The sequence below is a fragment of the Protobothrops mucrosquamatus genome, unplaced genomic scaffold (genome assembly GCF_001527695.2).
Source record: "Protobothrops mucrosquamatus isolate PMUCROS unplaced genomic scaffold, P.Mucros_1.0 scaffold_252, whole genome shotgun sequence".
In the NCBI taxonomy this organism is placed as follows: domain Eukaryota; kingdom Metazoa; phylum Chordata; class Lepidosauria; order Squamata; family Viperidae; genus Protobothrops; species Protobothrops mucrosquamatus.
In genome coordinates this window covers 321,501-340,435 of record NW_015386328.1, presented here as the reverse complement: position 1 = coordinate 340,435, position 18,935 = coordinate 321,501, and the positions used below count along the sequence as shown (strand labels likewise).

Genomic DNA, 18,935 nt, shown 5'->3' with positions numbered 1-18,935 from the left:
CTGAAGTCACTGGTCATTCACAGGGCACTTCACCTAGAGCAAGCAGCAACGGAAATAACAATACAAACTCTCCAGGTCTGAGAAGGTCACTCAGGGCAAGAGGCCCTCCCAAATACCTAGCCGATTACGTAAGGTGAACAGGTACATAGCGAGAGCTGACTGAAGGTACTGGCGGGTTGTAATTAAGTAAAACAAGGTCAGGGGGAGTCACTGGATCTGGTTCAAAGGAACCGTCCCACACCTTATATATTGTGTAACTTTATTTCATTATTTAATTATATTACCATCTATAAGATGGCGTCCATGTGGGCGCAATCTTATTTCATCCAGGGGAAAGGGGTGTTGTGTCCTGAGCCTGCAAGATGCAGGCTCGGGACGTTGCAAGAGTCCCGGGCATTTGCAGAAGCTGCCCGGGACCAGACTGAGCGGCGCCGGCCTTGTGCGCATGCGCAAGGCGGGAAAAGCCCGCCTCATGATTGGTTGAACTTACCCGGGGATCAGAGGGTATAAATAGAGGCCTGCGTGCCTCTGCTCTGGTTGTTCGAGAGTGGAGCAAACAATAAAGACTTGTTAGAGATGAATCGTCTCAAGTGCCATTATTCCCAGGACTTAACACTGTATTTACTTTATCATCCAATCAAAGAAGGTTTTAGTACCTCATTTGACCACTTTGTGGAACAGAATATCTGAATTTAGTTCAGTGCTAGAACATTAAATACTCATTTATTCACAGAGCTGGTGTTTGTTTATAAAACTGCAAATTTTCAAGGTATATTTATAATGGAAAATTGAAGAAACAATTTTGCATTCTTCTTGCTGACAACAATCGTAATAGTATATTTAGTTGCATCATGAATGACATCTCATTCCTTCTTGTTATTTCTTACTGTTGTTTATTTACTTATGTGATCATAGCAAGCGGTGATAATACATGCTTGGGCATTTTACAGGAGTAATATATACATGCTGATCATTATTCTGTCATCGTTCAAGAACTCCATTAAAACAAAGTATCTGGACTTTGGCAGAAAAGCAATAAATGCTAACAGTTAATTGCTAAACCTGCCCTTCTTTTTTACTATTTCATGAAGACTTTAATTTTCTCAGTTACAAAACTAACAGAAACAGCAACTTCATACAAATTTATTTGAGAACAACCCCTTAAAACTCAGCTGCACATATTTCTAAGTAACAACAACTAGAAATTCAGAATTTCACAAATAAAGAGAGTTGCATTGTGGCTCGAAGTATAGACTATAGCTGGTCACATATTCATTTACTACTGATAGAGGCCATTGTTTTACCAACTGCATAGGCATCTATGGGGAGGAGCCAAGAGGAGAACAAATTAATGTATGTGGGTCTTTATGTCGGCATGCCAATGATGCTATTTGCATATTTGGATATCATGATGTCATTATATAATCAAATCATTTTCTCAGTAATGTAATAAAAATTAAATCAAAATTTAACAACTTACATGTCTTGGCATCTCAGAAGATTTTTCTCTAGAACACAATTCAAGCAACTGGACTACATAAGACATGAGAGGTTTCATGAAATATCAGTTGAAGAAAGATTGCATTTATGGAGCCTCAGCATTGAAGACACTGAACACATTCTTGTTGACTGCAAATTGTACAAAGAGCTGCTTACTTAGGCTTTATTTTAAAAGTAAAAAAATATTCAAACACCTAGGAGAAACAATTTTACTTATTGCAGGAAACAAAAGTCCATATCATCAATAAGATTGCATTCTTAATTTCAAATGCCATCTCCAAGAGGACAGAATACCTTGATCAGATTGAGGTTAAATGCAGGGATAATGATCTATTATGACTTTTTTCTCTATCTATTTGCATTTTTTGTATCAGTTTTATATATTTGATACAGTTAATTAACTTCATAAAGTCTTCTTCTTCTTCTTCTTCTTCTTCTTCTTCTTCTTCTTCTTCTTCTTCTTCTTCTTCTTCTTCTTCTTCTTCTTCTTCTTCTTCTTCTTCTTCTTCTCTTCCCTTCTACTATTTTGTCTTACTTATTTATATTTATCTTACCTGCTATATTTTATTCTATTTAATCTCACTTCACTGTGTCTTGTCTTGTCTCATTTTATTGTATTTTAGTGTAGCTGATGCTTATGCCTTGATATGGTTAATTGACTAACCAATATCTTATCAACTTCATCATAGCATACTAGTATAGCATATAGCAGGTATTGCTGACTAGTTGCATTACTTTACCTGCAATATAAGGATGACAACAATGGTTTTCCCGCATGGGGCTATTATAAGGATTTTATGACACAAGTCACTTTGGTCTCTAAAGTAATACTATATGAATGCTATGACTTTATTTATCTGCAAAGTCAATACCCAATCAATATGTCATATAATAGAATGGACCTAGAATAAAAAAATAAAGTAATCTTTATCAATGGTATGAAACAAGGAACAGATGAAAATTTTTAAAAAAGTTACTGCTTTTCTACATTTTTCCATTTCTTAAAAAAATGTTTTCTGTGATGCTTTTAAAAATATTAAAAATACATATTTGAAATTAAACTTTAAATAGGTCTAGAATCATACTGACATGATAATTTAACAGTGAATATACTAATCCAAACCAGGATTTGTCTTATTAGAACTACACTGTCCTTTAAGTGACCTGTATTTTTTCATGTTCTTCTTTAATTGTCACTAATGCCTAAGCAATAATTTGGTTTCTTAAAAAGGACAGGAGTAGCAAAGAAATTGTGATTCGTCACCAATGATGTCATGAGCATCAGCCAATTAGTAGGTGTGCCATATTGAAATAATAGAAGATACAGTACATATTGTTCTGAGTTCGTTTGCAGCAGTTTTTGTGAGGTTGTAGATTAGAGAAGCAATGTTCCTTTATCAAGCTTTATTTGTAAAATATCCTCACTGCAGTGTCCCTCTTCTTCAATGATTATAAGTTACATCAAAAATAAATTTCAGCCTAAAATAAATGATACTGCATTAGATTCTCCCAATAAGATATGAGATTTAGCCACTTAGTTCTATCCACTCTGGATATTTACTCTTCAGTCTTACTCAGTCTTCTATCCACATAAGTGCAGCATGACTAACTACACGTAGTGGAATAGGAATAGCAAACTATGTATGATAAAGCTAAAACATATATAGCTCTGTAAAAAACTATTTTCCACATTTCAGAATATTTATAATGCTTCAGTACATATAAAAAGGGAATCCAAGTGAATAAGTAACACCAAAGATGGGGGCTTCTTCAATTCATTTCATAAACAGTAGTGATGGAATGACTTTGAGAAGACAGTCACCCTTAAAGGATTCATTGTCCCAAACATTCTCCAGTTCAATACTTGGACTATGGATCCCTAAACTTTGATAGAATTTATGTAATCTCTTCCAGATCAATAGGTATTAACTAGGTTTTATGGAAATCTTCAGACATTTCTTCTGAATGGGGCATGACATGCCTGTTGAATCTCCATTTTCATACATCTAGACCTAGATATGCCTTTAACTAAACTGGAGGGATCATTTTTTCACTCTGGCACTTTGAATGTTGGGTGATTTTGTCTATAAAATGAAAGCAACACTAAATGTTAGTATTATTTGTCTATTCAGACACTCTTTATATGCCTATTTTGGTAGATGTGATTAGGACCCACATGAAGGTCTGCTTTAATTATATGTAACAGAAAAGATGGGCAAACATTCAGAAAATCTGAAAACAAGCATATTTTTTTTTTACAGATCTGTAGGTCATCAGTGTAAAATATCTGAAAGACTTAACTTCATCCAGTGTATATTTTAGATTATATTCTGCTTGTGAAGAGGTGCAAGTTAAAAACATGGTAGAATTAATGCTCTTAAATACAAATCTTAAATCTTCTAGTAATGTAGCTATTATGGAATAGGACCTAAAACACCTTTTTAGCTAATGACTGTGGAATTAAAGACCTCAGTTTTATATGTCCATGCCAATTGTTTTCTTATCAATAAAAATACGTAAAAGCACATTTAAGCTTTTGAAAATCAGTGGTTTTACTGAAAAGTAATATGAATATGCCCACGAAATGACCAGAAATGGAACTCATTAGAATTCATTCATATGAAATTTTAGATTAAAAAAATGAAATCTGATTAGGTTTTTTGGCAGCATTTGGCCACACTTTGGTTGATCTCAAAAAATCTCAATAGGGTTATCTTCTTCTCACAAACTCTTTTTAACTTCTTGATCTGATTTACAGACCTAGCATTTCTTGATGTCCCCTCCATTGAAGCTGGTTAGAGCTTCAATGGAGGAACATCAAGAAATGCCAGGGGTGTAAATCAGACCAAGAAGTTAAAAAGAGCTTCTGAGAAGAAGATAGTGGCAAGCTATATCCCTATTGCTGCCAAAAACAAAACAACAAAAAACACAAAAAAACACCTTTACTGTGTATGAAGTGTCCATATACTCACTAATGACTGAACTTGATTCAATAGATTCTTTATCTAGTGAATGCTGATTTGATTAACTGATTTGATTAAGATGAATATGGAAACAAACCCTAAGCTACACTGGGACTGAAGTTTGAAGGTCTGACTTTCATGACAACAGACTTCAAGGAATACCACCAGCCACGCCACGTGTACCACACAATTCCATTATCTGTCCTTGCTGAATAGGGTCCATTATAGTACAGGCCATTCAGGTTGGCAGTATGACATCTAGTGAAATAGAAGAAGAAAAAGAAATAGAAGATATCTATTAGTTTCAAACAAAATCATAGCTTCCTCGGACTTTTTGCAAGTAGAAACTGTGACCTATTTTTTTTTTCTATACACTGCATTTTAGTCCTTGAAGACTGAGTAATATATAATGCCTGGGACTAAAAGGGGGGCACAATTTCTGCTTCATCTGTACCGGTTTTTGCTTTGGGAGAATGCAGTTACCTCTAACCCTTTGCCACTTGCATGGACCTTAGATGTGAAGAGAATCATCACCTACTCATCATCAAAGGACTGTCTAGTAACAGGCATAACAGGAACGTCACCAGCAACCCTCTCCATAATGTATTCTGTGACTTGAGGTCTGAATCAACCTAATTATACAGAGCTGTACTATAGTGACTTTGTGTAAGGAAAGTTCTATTGGTTTTCAGACAAAGTTATTTCATTTCCCCCAAATATCCCAATATCCCAAGAAACCCTGCTTATTTCCTAACTAATAACAACTAGTGATTTGCTATACTTTTATGATGCCTAAAATCCACCCAATGATTGCCTTGATCTCCTCAATGATCAGCTCGATGAAGAAATGGCCCGTAAGGTAAGTAAGCAACCCACTGCATGTGTGTGTTTACATTAGTGTTATAAAACAATAATAATAGGTAAGAGACCATACAAGGCACACAAAATGATCTAGTGCATCAATCATTTTCAAATATTGTCAAATAATGTGGTTTTCCATGAAGTACAACTAGTTTAATACCAAAAGTAATGATTATCTCAAACAATTTTGCTGATAATATTTCTGGATGGAGGGTTCTGATTACAACCAAAATAAAGACCTTCTTTATGCAGCTATTCCATCTTTCCCTCTTCAATGACTTCTTTTTTGGTTGGAAGGGGAAAAAAATGTTAGAAATACAAATGGATTATCATGATATTTGCTTCCATCCTATATTAGATGAAATGGTTGGGACAACACATCTGAACATAAGAATCCAACAATCTCATCTGGCACTATCCAGAGATGGTATGAGAGTTGTTTTAGTTCTCCTTTGAATAGATTCATCAAAGGTGAATACCCTATAATCTTTTCTGGGGAACCGCAGGAGTTTCTTAAGGATTAAATCATTTAGTGTCTGTGGTAAACCACTGAATAATAATAAAAAAATCTCCCTGCCTCCAGCCAATTAACCAAAAGTAAGTGGAATATATGGGTTAGGTTTATTTGGATGTTTACAAAAATAAGGAAAAACCTTATAATACCAAATCAAAATATTGAATTTACTGATTAAAAAAGGATGCTTATGAAAAAATGGAACCAAACAATAATTTGGGAGGGTGGAAATTGTAATAATTATGCCAGTAACTGCTGTATAGAAGATTGGAAGTCACTTCTAGAGATTTTTTTTCTTTGTTTCTCACTGTTTCTCACTTTCTCTTTTCTTCCTTTTTTACTTTTTACTTTAGGTTTGCTGTAGTTTTTAAACTCTGTTTAAAGTTTTTTTTCAATAAAAATTATACAACCCTCTCTCAAAATATTGAAGATAGGCAAAGCATTCTGCCCTCAGCATGTGGAGACGAAGAAGAAAAGAAAAGAAAAGAAGAAGAAAGGAAAGAAGAAAGGAAAGAAAGAAAGAAAGAAAGAAAGAAAGAAAGAAAGAAAGAAAGAAAGAAAGAAAGAAAGAAAGAAAGAAAAGGTAATCTGGGTTATATACAAAAATCCAGATTAAGTTATAAGGAGGAGATGCAAGATTTGAAAACATTAATTCTAATTTCTAAATACATTTACAATATCATATTTTCTAATAGTACCCTCATTTCTTTTTCTCCTCAGATTTCACATCATTGAAAGTTTTGAGGGATTCTTAAACTTTAGCCCTTTATCAAAGCCTCTTTTAAAAAATAAGTAGCTATTTATTAGTTGTGCAGATATTTTTTCTAGTCACTTTTCCATCTTATCATTCTCCTTTTTTGCTTCCTGAATGTTATTTCCAATAGAGCAGAAATGTAGCAAGGAAAAAAACTCCAAAGTATTTTCTTTCTGTTGGTGGATTCAGCACTAATTGTTTCAACTTTTTGCTAATCAACTTAATTTGAAGAGAAAAAAATCATTTCTTGAAACAAGAACAACTGGCAATAAAAATAACCAAACTTTACATAACCAATATGCTTAATTATGTTTTATTTCACTAGCACAATTTTCTCAATTTAGACAACATAACTATATTGGCTAGGAAAAGGGCCGTATTAACCACAAGCTAAACAAAAACAAATATGTGATGCAGTAGCTTAAAAGAGCATACGCCACCTCATACTTTTGGGGTGTGTTAACACAAGCAAAGAGACCAGATCGCAGAGCTTATTTGCTTTACCTCACTCTGCCCTTCCACTTAGAATACTTAGACTATTCTCCCCAGTTTTGGTACTAAAGTTCAAAAGGGACAGGGAAAAAATTACAAGGAAGGGAATTCATGCTATGGTAATCATCAAGAGGAATTTCTCACTTATGAAGCATCACAGAAAGTGATGAGCTCTTTTTAAAGAGATCTTAGACAGAGGCTGGATGGTCACCTGTCAAAGAAGTTCTAAAGGATCATGTAGTGAGGAGCAGATTTTCCATGATGCCATGATTCCATTTACAAGTTCTTAACAGAATTAGGCTATCTCAAGAGCAAAACAGGATCGGATGTAATTAGTACTTGGATAAGAGATCACCAGGAAATACTAAAGCTCTAAGCTAGACTGGAAAGGAGACAGTCTGGGAAAAGACAATTGCAAACCCGTTTTGTATTGTTGGATATGGACAAGACTACATAGTCACCAGTAGTCAAGCATGACTCAGTCAAGACTTTACCTTAAAATAAATTACAAACATAACACACTCTTGGTATTATAATTAACCACTAGTTTTGTAACTGAAGTAAAAAAATGTCTCTAAATATCACAAAAAGGGAGTGACAGATTGTGTATAAGTCCTAGAGCCTCAGGTTGCCCACCTCTGCACTAGATCATAATATAATTTGCTTGATTTTGTACAGGGTGCAAACTCAGTCACTGATTGGGTTTACAATTCACAAATTTATGGTTTGCTGTAATCATAATGCTAAACCAAAGCTTAAAAAGTCACATTACCGCTTAGGACAATGTGTGTCCTTAGAACACATTAAGCCTCACAAGTCTTAATCTAGCTAGGCTTCATGGTTATCTTTTCTACTTCTCTGTATTTAAAACCCAAAGAAGATTCTATTATCCAGTGATCTGTTTTTTAACAGGTAGGCATATTTGATAAAGTAGCCCAGGGAACTCCATTGTCTTTTCTTATGCATATGTGATGATGGCCTGTGATCAGTACTTTCCCTTGTCTGTGCTTGCTGGTTTTGTTCCCGTACAAACATTGCTCCATTGTTCACAACAAAAAGCACAATTAACACCCCCCCCCCCAGAAAAGAACTAGAGAATTGGATAACTGTCATTCTTGCAAGCATAGAGCATCGGTGCTGCATGGCACAATCTCCACATTAAATAATCATGCTATTGCCTCTTAAAGAGACACCAGACCTCTAGAATACAAAGATTGTAATACATCAGGATAAAGACCTATCAAATCTAGCAAAGTTAAGCTAGGAAGATTTCTTCCTTCAATATCATAATCAGATTCATCAAGATTATGTTGGCTAGGAATTCTGGAAGTTATGTTCTCAGTGCATCTGCTCAATTTTTTATAACAATACCACCTAATTGCTATGGGATGAGAATAGGTTTATATAAATTATGTTAAACCTCAGAAGCTTCTTGGCTCAGCCCATGATGGTGATATATAACTGAATATCATTAGCATATGAATGATAACATCACCCTGAACCATTTTAGTTTGAACCACAGAACAACACACTTCATTCATGTACACATTAAATAATTTGGAGGGAAACCTGGAGGCAATTCACACTTTAGGGACTTGATCACAAATCTCCCCATGATTCTGACTGGAAGTATCCACTAAGGGTATCCTTAGTGTGCACACCATAAAATGATACCACCAACTCCCTTCTCCTGCAGGCTATTATAGTTGATGGTACTGAATATGATAAAGACATCTAATAAGATAAAAAAGGACATGTTTTCCCATATCAAGGTTCTAGCAGAGGTAATCAACTAGACCAATCAGTGCCATCTCCATTCCTTAACAAGTCCTGACTAAAAATGGATCTAATAATTTCAACTAGAATTCTCTGCAGTGTAATTGATTTTTTCACCAACTTCTTGACCAGATTGGAAGGAAAAAAATCTGAAGCCTAGAAGAAAATTGTAAAAAGAGAAAAAGCAGTCCTTTTTATTGTAGAATAAGGAACTACGTTTTATAGCATTTGAATTTGTGAATTGTTGTTATATTATCAAAATCAAACTGAATGATAGGTCAGTTATAGTCAATCCCATAGTTAAAATGAATTGTATTTCAGAACATACAGTACAGTAGCCATATATCGGCAGCTAAATACAAAACAATCATTTCAGTTTCTCAGCAACAGAAATATAGACATTTCCTTCCCTTTGTGACCGAAACATTTTTCTGAGAGATATATAGGATATACAAATTTTCCACATATAAAACCTGTTAGGCAGCATTTCAGCAGGCTACATTTACTTACAAAGTACTCATAGCCTAATAGTTCATCCATCCATGTACATAATCCACAGACCAATTATATCAGTACCTACTCATAATGAATCCATAAAAATATAAAATCTGAACTGGACTGGACTGCAGTCAGATATATTCTTCTAGGTGGGAGAAATCCCCATTAAATTCATTAGTACTGAGCTGTACTTTTCTTTCAATCTTTCTTTTTATGTACCAAATCATCTATGACGTGGCTGTTGAGCTGCATGTCATTCGCCAAAATCTCTTATCAGCAATTTCTAATTTTGTTATTTCTAAGGAAGCCCATCCCCAAGTAGGGTAGAAGGAAGTCCAGAATGAAAAGGATTATTATGATAGGTTTACAGAATGATTGCTAAGATTTAATTGTTTTTTTTTAAACTGCTAGTAAAAACGTACTACAAAATGAGGGCTGGAAGAACACATTTATAATTATTATTCTTTGACTCAGAACAATTGCTGTGCAGTATATTCCATAATGATTCATCACAAACAAATGTGACTCTTTTATTTTCAGCAGTGACAAAACTCCCATCTGAAGTCAGTGGAAGCTTTGACTTCACTGAAAACAGGATTTAAACATTGTTTCATTTCCTCTTTTTTGTCTACTTAGCATTGATGAGAGCTGAAACATATTGTTTCACACAGTAAACTTGGCTTCACCTCAGTCCAATTCAAATTGTATTGCAAAATGCTTGCAATAATTGGCAAAATTTATGTTTATAACAACTGAATAGATAGAGCCAAACAACTTCCCTGAAGAATCCCCAAAAGGAAAAGTGAGACAACACTGAAGCTGTTTGTAAGTGGCAAAATCTTTTCAAATGTATCTGATAGCTCTCAAATCATAAGAGGCAACTTGTTCCCTGAGAATTATGCATAATTTTAGACTGACTATGTAAATATACTTCCTTGCTTTATTTTGCAACCTGTTAAATTCAGTGTTGACAATTATTTTGGCACCTGTCATAAAGTTCCCTTACATTCCCTTACATAAAGTTCCCTTATATTTTAAATGCAACCATTTAAAAGTCATTTTTGGTCATTATGTTCTATCTGATTAATGCTATACAAAATATTGCAGTAAAGAACAAGTGTGTGGAAACAATTAATGTTTCTTAACTCACTGCAAACTTGCTTATAGTCCTTGCCAGTGTTGCAACTCATAAGGAGTGATGGTCAAGCAAGAGATAGAATTTTATTCCAATATCTTTCAAATATATATGAATGATTCTTGAATTCTTCTAATACTATTTCTTGTGAAGGGCTAATTTTCTTTGGTGTTAGATTTTCAAAATACATTGGCCTATAGCTCTCAGCATCCCAAATGATCATGATAAAAAAATAGTTATTTTTATTATTATGGCCAACATGCAAAGTTAAATATAATTTTAAAATGATAAGAATATATTAAACCCAAATATTGTAAAAATAAAATTAGGAAATCTTCCCATTCATGTTAAACTACTGAAGTGATAGTCCTAAGAAGACAAACATGAACCAATAAATGTAAATTTATCTGCTGTTGCTGAATACTGCTTAAAAATTTAAAATCTAAGATTCTGCAGCCTTGCAGCAAACAGCTGTGGTGATAGAGCAGTTTAACTACTCCCCTGGAATCACATCTGATATCTCTGCTAAAGGAGGGAGAACAAGATTGGTATCTATTTTGCTGTGCCTGGTGGTCAAAAAAAGATCTTGACAATTCAATATTTTGAGACTCTACAAAGCCCTGGAAGGCAAGAAATATACATGATATTACACTTTACTAAAGTTTTCTTTGAGGTCATTATAATAGGAACAAGTTATAATAGAGTTCTTTGCTGCAGTAACTTTCTGTTCAGCACAATCCTATACATGTGCACTGAGAAATAACATTCTTACAACAGTGCAACCTATGTTCAATTTAGTGAGCATCAAATTGCAGCTTAATATGGAAAATATTAGTTCATGAACAGTGGGAGTTCAAATACAGGTATTCCTCAACTTACAACAGTCCATCTAGTGACCGTTCAAAGTTACAACTGCACTGAGAAAAGTGATTTATGACCATTTTTCACACTTATGACAGTTGCAGTATCCCCATGGTCACATGATGAAAATTCAGATGTTTGGCAACTGACTCGTATTTATGACAGTTGCAGTGTCCTGGGGTCATGTGACCTTCTGACAAGCAAATTCAATTGGGAAGCCAGATTCAACCTGTTACTTAGCAACTGCAGTGATACTTTTAACAAATGTGCCAAGAAAAGTCGTAAAATGGGGCAAAATTCGCTTAACAACTGTCTTACTTAGCAACTAAATTTGGGGCTCAATTGAAGTTGAAGACTAACTGTAATACAAATTTTAATTTAGTGCAGATTAGAGACTGATATCAGGTCACATATAATGTGGCCCAAAATTCAGTTAATGTGAGGTTACTGCATGCATAATTGAGGATAGTGCATGCACACTTGAGGTTGGGGTCTTAGATACTACTAATGTAGTGTGTGCAGATGGAGAAAAGGAAGATTTTGTCAGAGGAAAGCAGTACAAATTTTAAAAAGAAGATGCTTGTTTTTTTTCCCATAGAAGTATCGCTTTGAATAGTGAATTGTGCAAATTTGAATAATGTGACTATTTTGTAAAATTCATTAACTGCACTAATTGAGACCTATTTGTAATTTATAATGACAGAATAAGCATTAGCATTTAACTGGGCTATTGATAGCTACTCAGATCCAGAACTTTTGTGTTATTATACATGAGTTTAGGGAAAAAAATAGTTCTTCTAAATCAAAGTAATATGAAAAGATAGCCAACCTGTTAAACCACCAGCCAGCATGATCTTCTTCAGCGCAGTTCTTTTCATAATTATCATTGTCTCTGTCTTTGGTACTGAATTTCATCCCTTGGTGATTTGCCCACCATTTAACTTCAGGGTGAAACCCCCCAGTGAGAGAGTCACCAGCTGTTCCAGAGTATTGCCCACAATTCATCTTGTAAAAATTCTAGCAAAGAAGTTGGGAGAAGGAGCAAGAGAATTGTATAAGTGGAACACCTGTCTAGCATTTATGAGAGATCTTCAAAAAGGAGAATAATACACGTAGTCTACAAAGAAATAAACTGACCATGCAAAATCATGTAACAACCAAGATTAGGTACATGTAGCATAGGGTATTTCCCAGTTTGGAGGATTTGTCCCTATAAGGAAGGTGAGCATATTATTCTGTACTGACTTTTTTTTATGCTGGAATTAACTATGAAAGAATTTAGCATATTGTGAATTCCCATGATTTTAAAGGGGTATAACATATTTTTATTTAACTGGGCGGGTAGTCACTTCATTTTATGAAGTCGATTTAGTTGTCTACAATTGCCAAAAGTTTGAAAAACTTACTGCCTTTGAAGTTCAAATGCTAATTAAAATAGTATTTACTCCTCTGTTTCTTCCTTATGCCAGGAAGTTCAGATTATATATATATGAATGAGGGTTATCTTCCCACGGGGACTCTGTGAAATTTGTTAAGTAAGACAATGTTTCCCTTCAGAGATCTCACTAACCCCTCCAAAATACATTATGCCTCTGAGTGTTAAATATAACTGGACACTCTTGATTGCCCATGATGTTCACAGATGAATGGAGCTGAATGGAGTTCATTTATAGTAGTGTAACATGCTAAAACTCACACATGCACACACATAAACACCCAGAATGCTGATGATACAACAGTTATGAAATACTTATTTTCTTATGCTGTGTATTTAGAATTCCAAGTTCTAATGAAGCTACTTCTACTACCTGCTCATCTGCAACTCGAAACTTTTCATACTGTGCAAAGCGCTGTTCATCCATAAAGTCAGACAAATCGATCCTCAAGGTATAGTTCCCTGAATTAAAAAGAACAAATGAAGATACAATATTCAGAAGAGAGGAAGGGAGAATTTCCATTCAATTCATTGCAGGCATTGAGAGAATTCAGATACCATGGCTAACTACTCATGTTTGATTTTCTTATTGCTTAGCACGATACTGACATACTTTGATTAATCAATGATTAATCCATTAATATGGAATTTTATTGAACATTTATTATCACTATTATACAAATTAATTTATTATATAATTGTAATCAGAGATTTTGCTCTTTATAGTTGGCAACTCAGCACTTTTTGTATTATGCATTAATGATACCTAACCATGTATTTAACACTTGAATTATATTAACAGTGTGTGGTTCTTTGCTTTGTTCTGACTGTGAGGTCTGAACGGCTTGCTTATATAGGCAAGCGGTTCAGACCTCACAGTCAGAACAAAGCAAAGAACTACATATATACACATAGACAGTCAGACCGAAGAAACACACACACACACAAACACTTTTAGGTCCTGTGTTTACATATCCCAGGCTTCAATTTAGCTGTTGGATTATCAAACTAAACACAATCTACAACTGAATGCCTAGTGTTTTGAGAAATTTTCTCTTGTCTGGGTAGAAAAAAACAGTGAGAAAATTTGCTTCACTATAATTCCAGATTGATAGAGTTTGTAGATGTTGCTGTGATTTCCAGTTATCAGCAGGCATTCTCTTTCTGTATCAATTTGGGTCAGTGTCCAGAGCAGATATTTTAAAATATGCATATTGTAATAATCAAATTGAGATTATTATATAAGAATCAGCAAACATATGAATGATATGCTGGAGATTTATGCGTTTTTTTAAAAAAAACAGAATAACCACTTTAACTAAAGTAGCTTTTACTAGCCAAGTGCCCTCTAATTCTGCTGGATCACAATATCCATCATCCTACGTAATGGAATGAAGAGACCTGGATTCCACAATTTTTAAGAGAGACTCAAGCAGTTTGCAAGTATGTATTTTGCCCCATATATCCATCTCTGCAGAATGCATTTCTCAGAGATAGAAGTAAACCCTGCAAGCTGTAAAAATGATCTTAAATTCTTTTCATAGATTTCCTGGACATGCTTGCTTAGAAGAAAGTCCAAAGGTCCAAAATTCTACAAGTTATAACAAGAGGCTCTACAGAGAGTCACTCATGATCTACGCATCCCGCAGTTCAGTTACTGCAATGGGCTGTACACAGGGCAACCTTTGAAGACCATGCAGTGCAGGCAGTGATGGTTATGTCTCCTTATTCCCAGATGACATCCCTGCTCTGTGAGATGTGGCAGCTGCCGGTTTTGCTTCCAGATGCAATTGAAACTATTAGTTATGACCTATAAAGCTTACTAGAGCCTGGTTATTTGAAGGAATGCTTATGGTGTCTATCCAGCTGAGAGTGTGGCAGGGTTGGTGGCCCTTGGGTTTCTTCAATTAACCAATATAATCTACCAGAACACAGAAAGGGGGTCTTCTTTGTCACAACACTTGCCCTCTGGAATGACATTTCCATTGAGATCCAAGTGGCTCTCATCCTGATGGCATTCTTGAGAGCCTTAAAGACCTAGATGTTCTCCCAGGGTGGGCTGGTTGGTGTTCCTTGCTGGATTTATTTATGTATGTTTTTTCAACTTGGCTGGATTTATCATCCTGGTGGGTTTTTTTGTAACTTGTTTTTTATTTATCTTGTGTCTGTTTTGTTCCTATTTCTTATTCATATTGTAATTTATTTTGTCTGTTACATTATGAGCTGCCCATAGTCACTCTGGAGTTGGGTGGCACCTAAATTAAATGAATTATATACAGTAAATGTATTCCTTGAGATATTACTATATAAGAATGTATCTAAACTGTAACTCAGCAATAAATCACACTCAGAGACACTTTAATTTGAACTACAACTGTGGAGAAATTCTACTGACTACTGGTCTTCCTGCTCATTGTTACAAAACAATAAATCCCTTATTATTGGTTTTGGTTTTTCTAATAAAATATTGTATTTTTCTTACCCTGAGAAGTCAAATAATGTAGGTTTTTATTCCCAAGCCAGTATTCACCATTTGCTGAAGTAAAATCTCCAAAACCCTGCTCATATTCAGTCCAATTTCTGAAAAAAAGATTAAAACCTCTGATCTTTATAAATCATGGAGGATTATTAAGTGGCTTTAAAACAGTTTGTACAGTTCTCTAACAATTACAAATTACAAACATATATTTGGTTTCTAGGCAAAAAACAAAGTAAATTCAATTCATTTTATAGATTTATTTTTTATTATGAAGAATGACTACAAAGATTTGATTGCAATTTCAGGTCCTCCATCAATAATAATCAATAAACCTGATTATACTTTCAAAGCAGAATCGTTATGCTGCTTCTGATTAAAATAACAAGAAATATAGATTTGATTAATACAGACTGCTTTGATGGTTTTAAAGCTTTTTAAATAATTATCATATAATGGTTTTAGGAAATGATTACTTTATAGTCTTTCTGTTTAGTGGATTGTTGTATGCTGTTCAGAGTCACTTTCCATGAGATGGGCAGTTATATTAACATAATAAATAAATAAATCTTAAATAAAAATTCATTAAAAGACCACTGATTTCTATCTTCCTACACTTTCTGCTTCTCAGTGCAATAGTATCTTACCCAACAAGTCACCAAAGAGAATCTTGCTAGTTATCACATGATTTTACAGTCTTTATCAGCAAGTAAATTAGTTATCTAAGACTCACCAAGAGCACCTGGACATTTGTGGTATTTGGGGAATCTCAGGCCCAGTCCTTTGTGTACATACAATTTTTTTCATGCATTTAGTTAAAAAAACTATCCAGTTTTGATTCTACAACAAACTATATCTTAACTAAGGGCCATAAAAATTGCAGTTTTTACAAAAGATACACTTTCATTTTCCATAATAATTGGAAATTCTAAATGAATTTTATTTCAAAAATACCAAGGCTGTGAAATGAATCTAGAGATTTTAATCTGTTTAAATAAATCTTACCTATTATATCTTACCTATTATATTTTGTTTAACAAATGTCTTATCACTCCCACCAACACTGACAAAGCAAGCCACTAGTATATAAAAATAAGAGCAAACCCCACTCCCTATTAGCACTGATGATATTACCTAGTTTGGTAATGAATTGTCTGCAAGGAAGCAATCAAGCTTAGAGAGCACCAAGGACCTCACAGTTCAACCCTAAACTACAAATATTCTCTTCTTACCTATTAAAATTTTGACTCCCATCTGACCGTCTCTGAAAGACTGTCCACCCACCTCCTTCTGCCATATCACAGTAGGCAAAGAATCCACTGGGGCTCTTTAGTGGTTTCATCTTGTAAAATCCACTTTGTATATGACCAGCACGATAGATCTCGGCGCAATCTGAATCATGGCAAAACATCAATGGATTTAAATAATACAGTTTAGTCATGTTCTTCTCCTTCCTGCTATAAAATATTGCATAGTGTATCCTGTACAACTTTTAATTTAATGAGGGAAATCCATTCATGGATCATATATTGCTTCTTACCAAACTGTTCCAATGATATTGATTCTGCATATGAGTAGATTGGATAACTTTGCATACCTTTATCATAAGGAGTGGAAGATGAATTAGTGCTGGGAGAAATAGACATAAAATGTAATAAAAGCTGGCCTTTCTGTCAGTCACAGGCTGAGTTATCCCCTCATGGCTTGATAGCAAAAGGACCATAAGGCAAAACTAAGGAAATACTTAACAGAATTGTGGTTCTAGCACAGAACAGTCAGAAGCAATGATTTTAATAAAACCTGGTTGCTTGATGTCTTCACTGAACCATTCAATGATAGAACACAAAGCTTATGCAAGTTGGCCAGAATGACTACTAGTTACTTACTGAAACTGTGATTATCAATACATCTATTTAAACATAGGACTAATGTTTGGGTTAGCCAAAACTGAAGTTTACTATAATGTTTAGCCAGCCTTCATTAACTGTTTTGGTTACTCTTGATTAATGTCCTGCCTTGGCTGAACCATTGCTATGAAAGCTACTGGAAAAATTCAAGATATATAATTTCACATTTGCACAGTTATTGCCAACTTAGTTTTGTTTCAGGTCAATGATTGATGGCAAACATTTCAAAAATCTACTTCACCCTTTATATGCAGCTTCCCTAGTCAAACTTAATATTCTTCAGTTTCTTAAGGTTGGACCATGTTACATGGTTTTCAACAAAGAGTTTCAAACTTGTGATCCAAGTTTCAACACATGCCAGAATTTAGCATGAAGAAAATTCTAATAACCAAATACTGGTGTACAGCACAATATGAATCACATTTAATGAATTACACAAAAACACTCCTTAGTAAGTGCACTTAGACCCGCAGAGACTACTGTTCAGATTATTGCAATGTAATATAAGTAATTCTTTCTATATTGAAAAATTTCTGTTAAAAATAATATGGTACGACATTTTACTAAACTTTTAATTCATGAAGAGTAGAAACCCTAAATAAAGGCCCTTTAAGGAGAAGGAGTGGGGTTTAGAGATCTGCTTTTTCATGCATTGGGCAGGATAAAATGCTTTATGTAAATTAAATAAAAGTTCTCATAATTATTATGAGATAAAATCATGACCAAGCTGAATGCTTCCCCCTTCAGTTTTCCTTAACCATTTTTCTGATTATGTGGTATGGTCCAAAGCAGGTCAAACAAGTATCCTGTCACCAATTCTTTGCATACTATTGAGTTGGCTACATGTAATCCTATTTATACATTAGGAGTAAGTTTAAATATATTCTTTTTCCTTCATGTAATTTTGGTGTAATTAATTTTGATCATTATGCCAAACTGTTATGTTTTATTACAGTTGGTGCAGCTCCAAATTGAGAAATAATGTCTAATGGAATATTACATGAGAAACCATGATTTGAAGTTTATTATGATATGGGAAGATGACTAAATGAACAGCTATGTGTGTTTGTGTGTCTGTGTGTGTAGGGGGCACAATGGCTCAGCGGTTAAAGACACTGAGCTTGTCAGTTGGAAACAGTATTCCATGCGCCTCAGCATATAATCATACTGGCGACATGACCCTGGAAATGTCTTCAGACAATGCTGGCTCCCTCAGCTAAGAAATGGAGATGAACACCACCCCCTAGATTCAGACAAACTGGAAAGGGGAAACCTTTATCTTTATCTATGCCTATACCTATATTCATATACATACATATATGTAATATTTACAGTATATAGTTGAAAAGTTGAAATGAGAGCAGGCAAACAATTCAAAACAGGTGGCTCTGTGTAAAGTTTAGAAGTTGAAGGCATGGTATGGATTCTACATTTTGATCATCCACCAGGTTTGTAAAATGAATGGAGAACAAAGATGAAATTTATTTCTAACCTTTGTACTTTGTTTCTTCTCCCAGATTGATGACACTGCTTTCACCTTCTTTATCTCTGCTCTGTATATCCCTCTCCATTAAGAGGTTCACAATTCTTGCCTGTTGTTGCTTCACACTGTGTTCTAGAAGTCTCAACTGGGCCTGGAGTCTCAGCTGCTCTTGGAAACAACTTCCTACAGTCTTCAGGAAGGAGGGAAAAGACATCAGTGAGTTGCTAAGTACTGCAGTGTCAGTTCATAACCAGTTCCTACAAAATCCTATTACATTCAA

At 34.6% G+C, this 18,935-nt stretch overlaps 1 protein-coding gene across 1 annotated transcript in view; it reads right to left on the bottom strand.

Moving 5' to 3' along the window:
* Positions 1 to 2,062: 2,062 nt before the first annotated feature.
* Positions 2,063 to 18,935, bottom strand: part of FGL1 (fibrinogen like 1) — a 23,389-nt gene continuing 6,516 nt past the window's right edge. Inside the window, exons 2-8 of the mRNA XM_015830891.1 lie at positions 18,665 to 18,845; positions 16,498 to 16,657; positions 15,272 to 15,369; positions 13,163 to 13,251; positions 12,184 to 12,371; positions 4,561 to 4,721; positions 2,063 to 2,402 (exon numbers count right to left, since the gene is read on the bottom strand). Coding sequence (XP_015686377.1) covers positions 4,562 to 4,721; positions 12,184 to 12,371; positions 13,163 to 13,251; positions 15,272 to 15,369; positions 16,498 to 16,657; positions 18,665 to 18,845 — 876 coding nt within the window. The 3' untranslated portion in view covers positions 2,063 to 2,402; position 4,561. The remainder of the gene's footprint in view (positions 2,403 to 4,560; positions 4,722 to 12,183; positions 12,372 to 13,162; positions 13,252 to 15,271; positions 15,370 to 16,497; positions 16,658 to 18,664; positions 18,846 to 18,935) is intronic.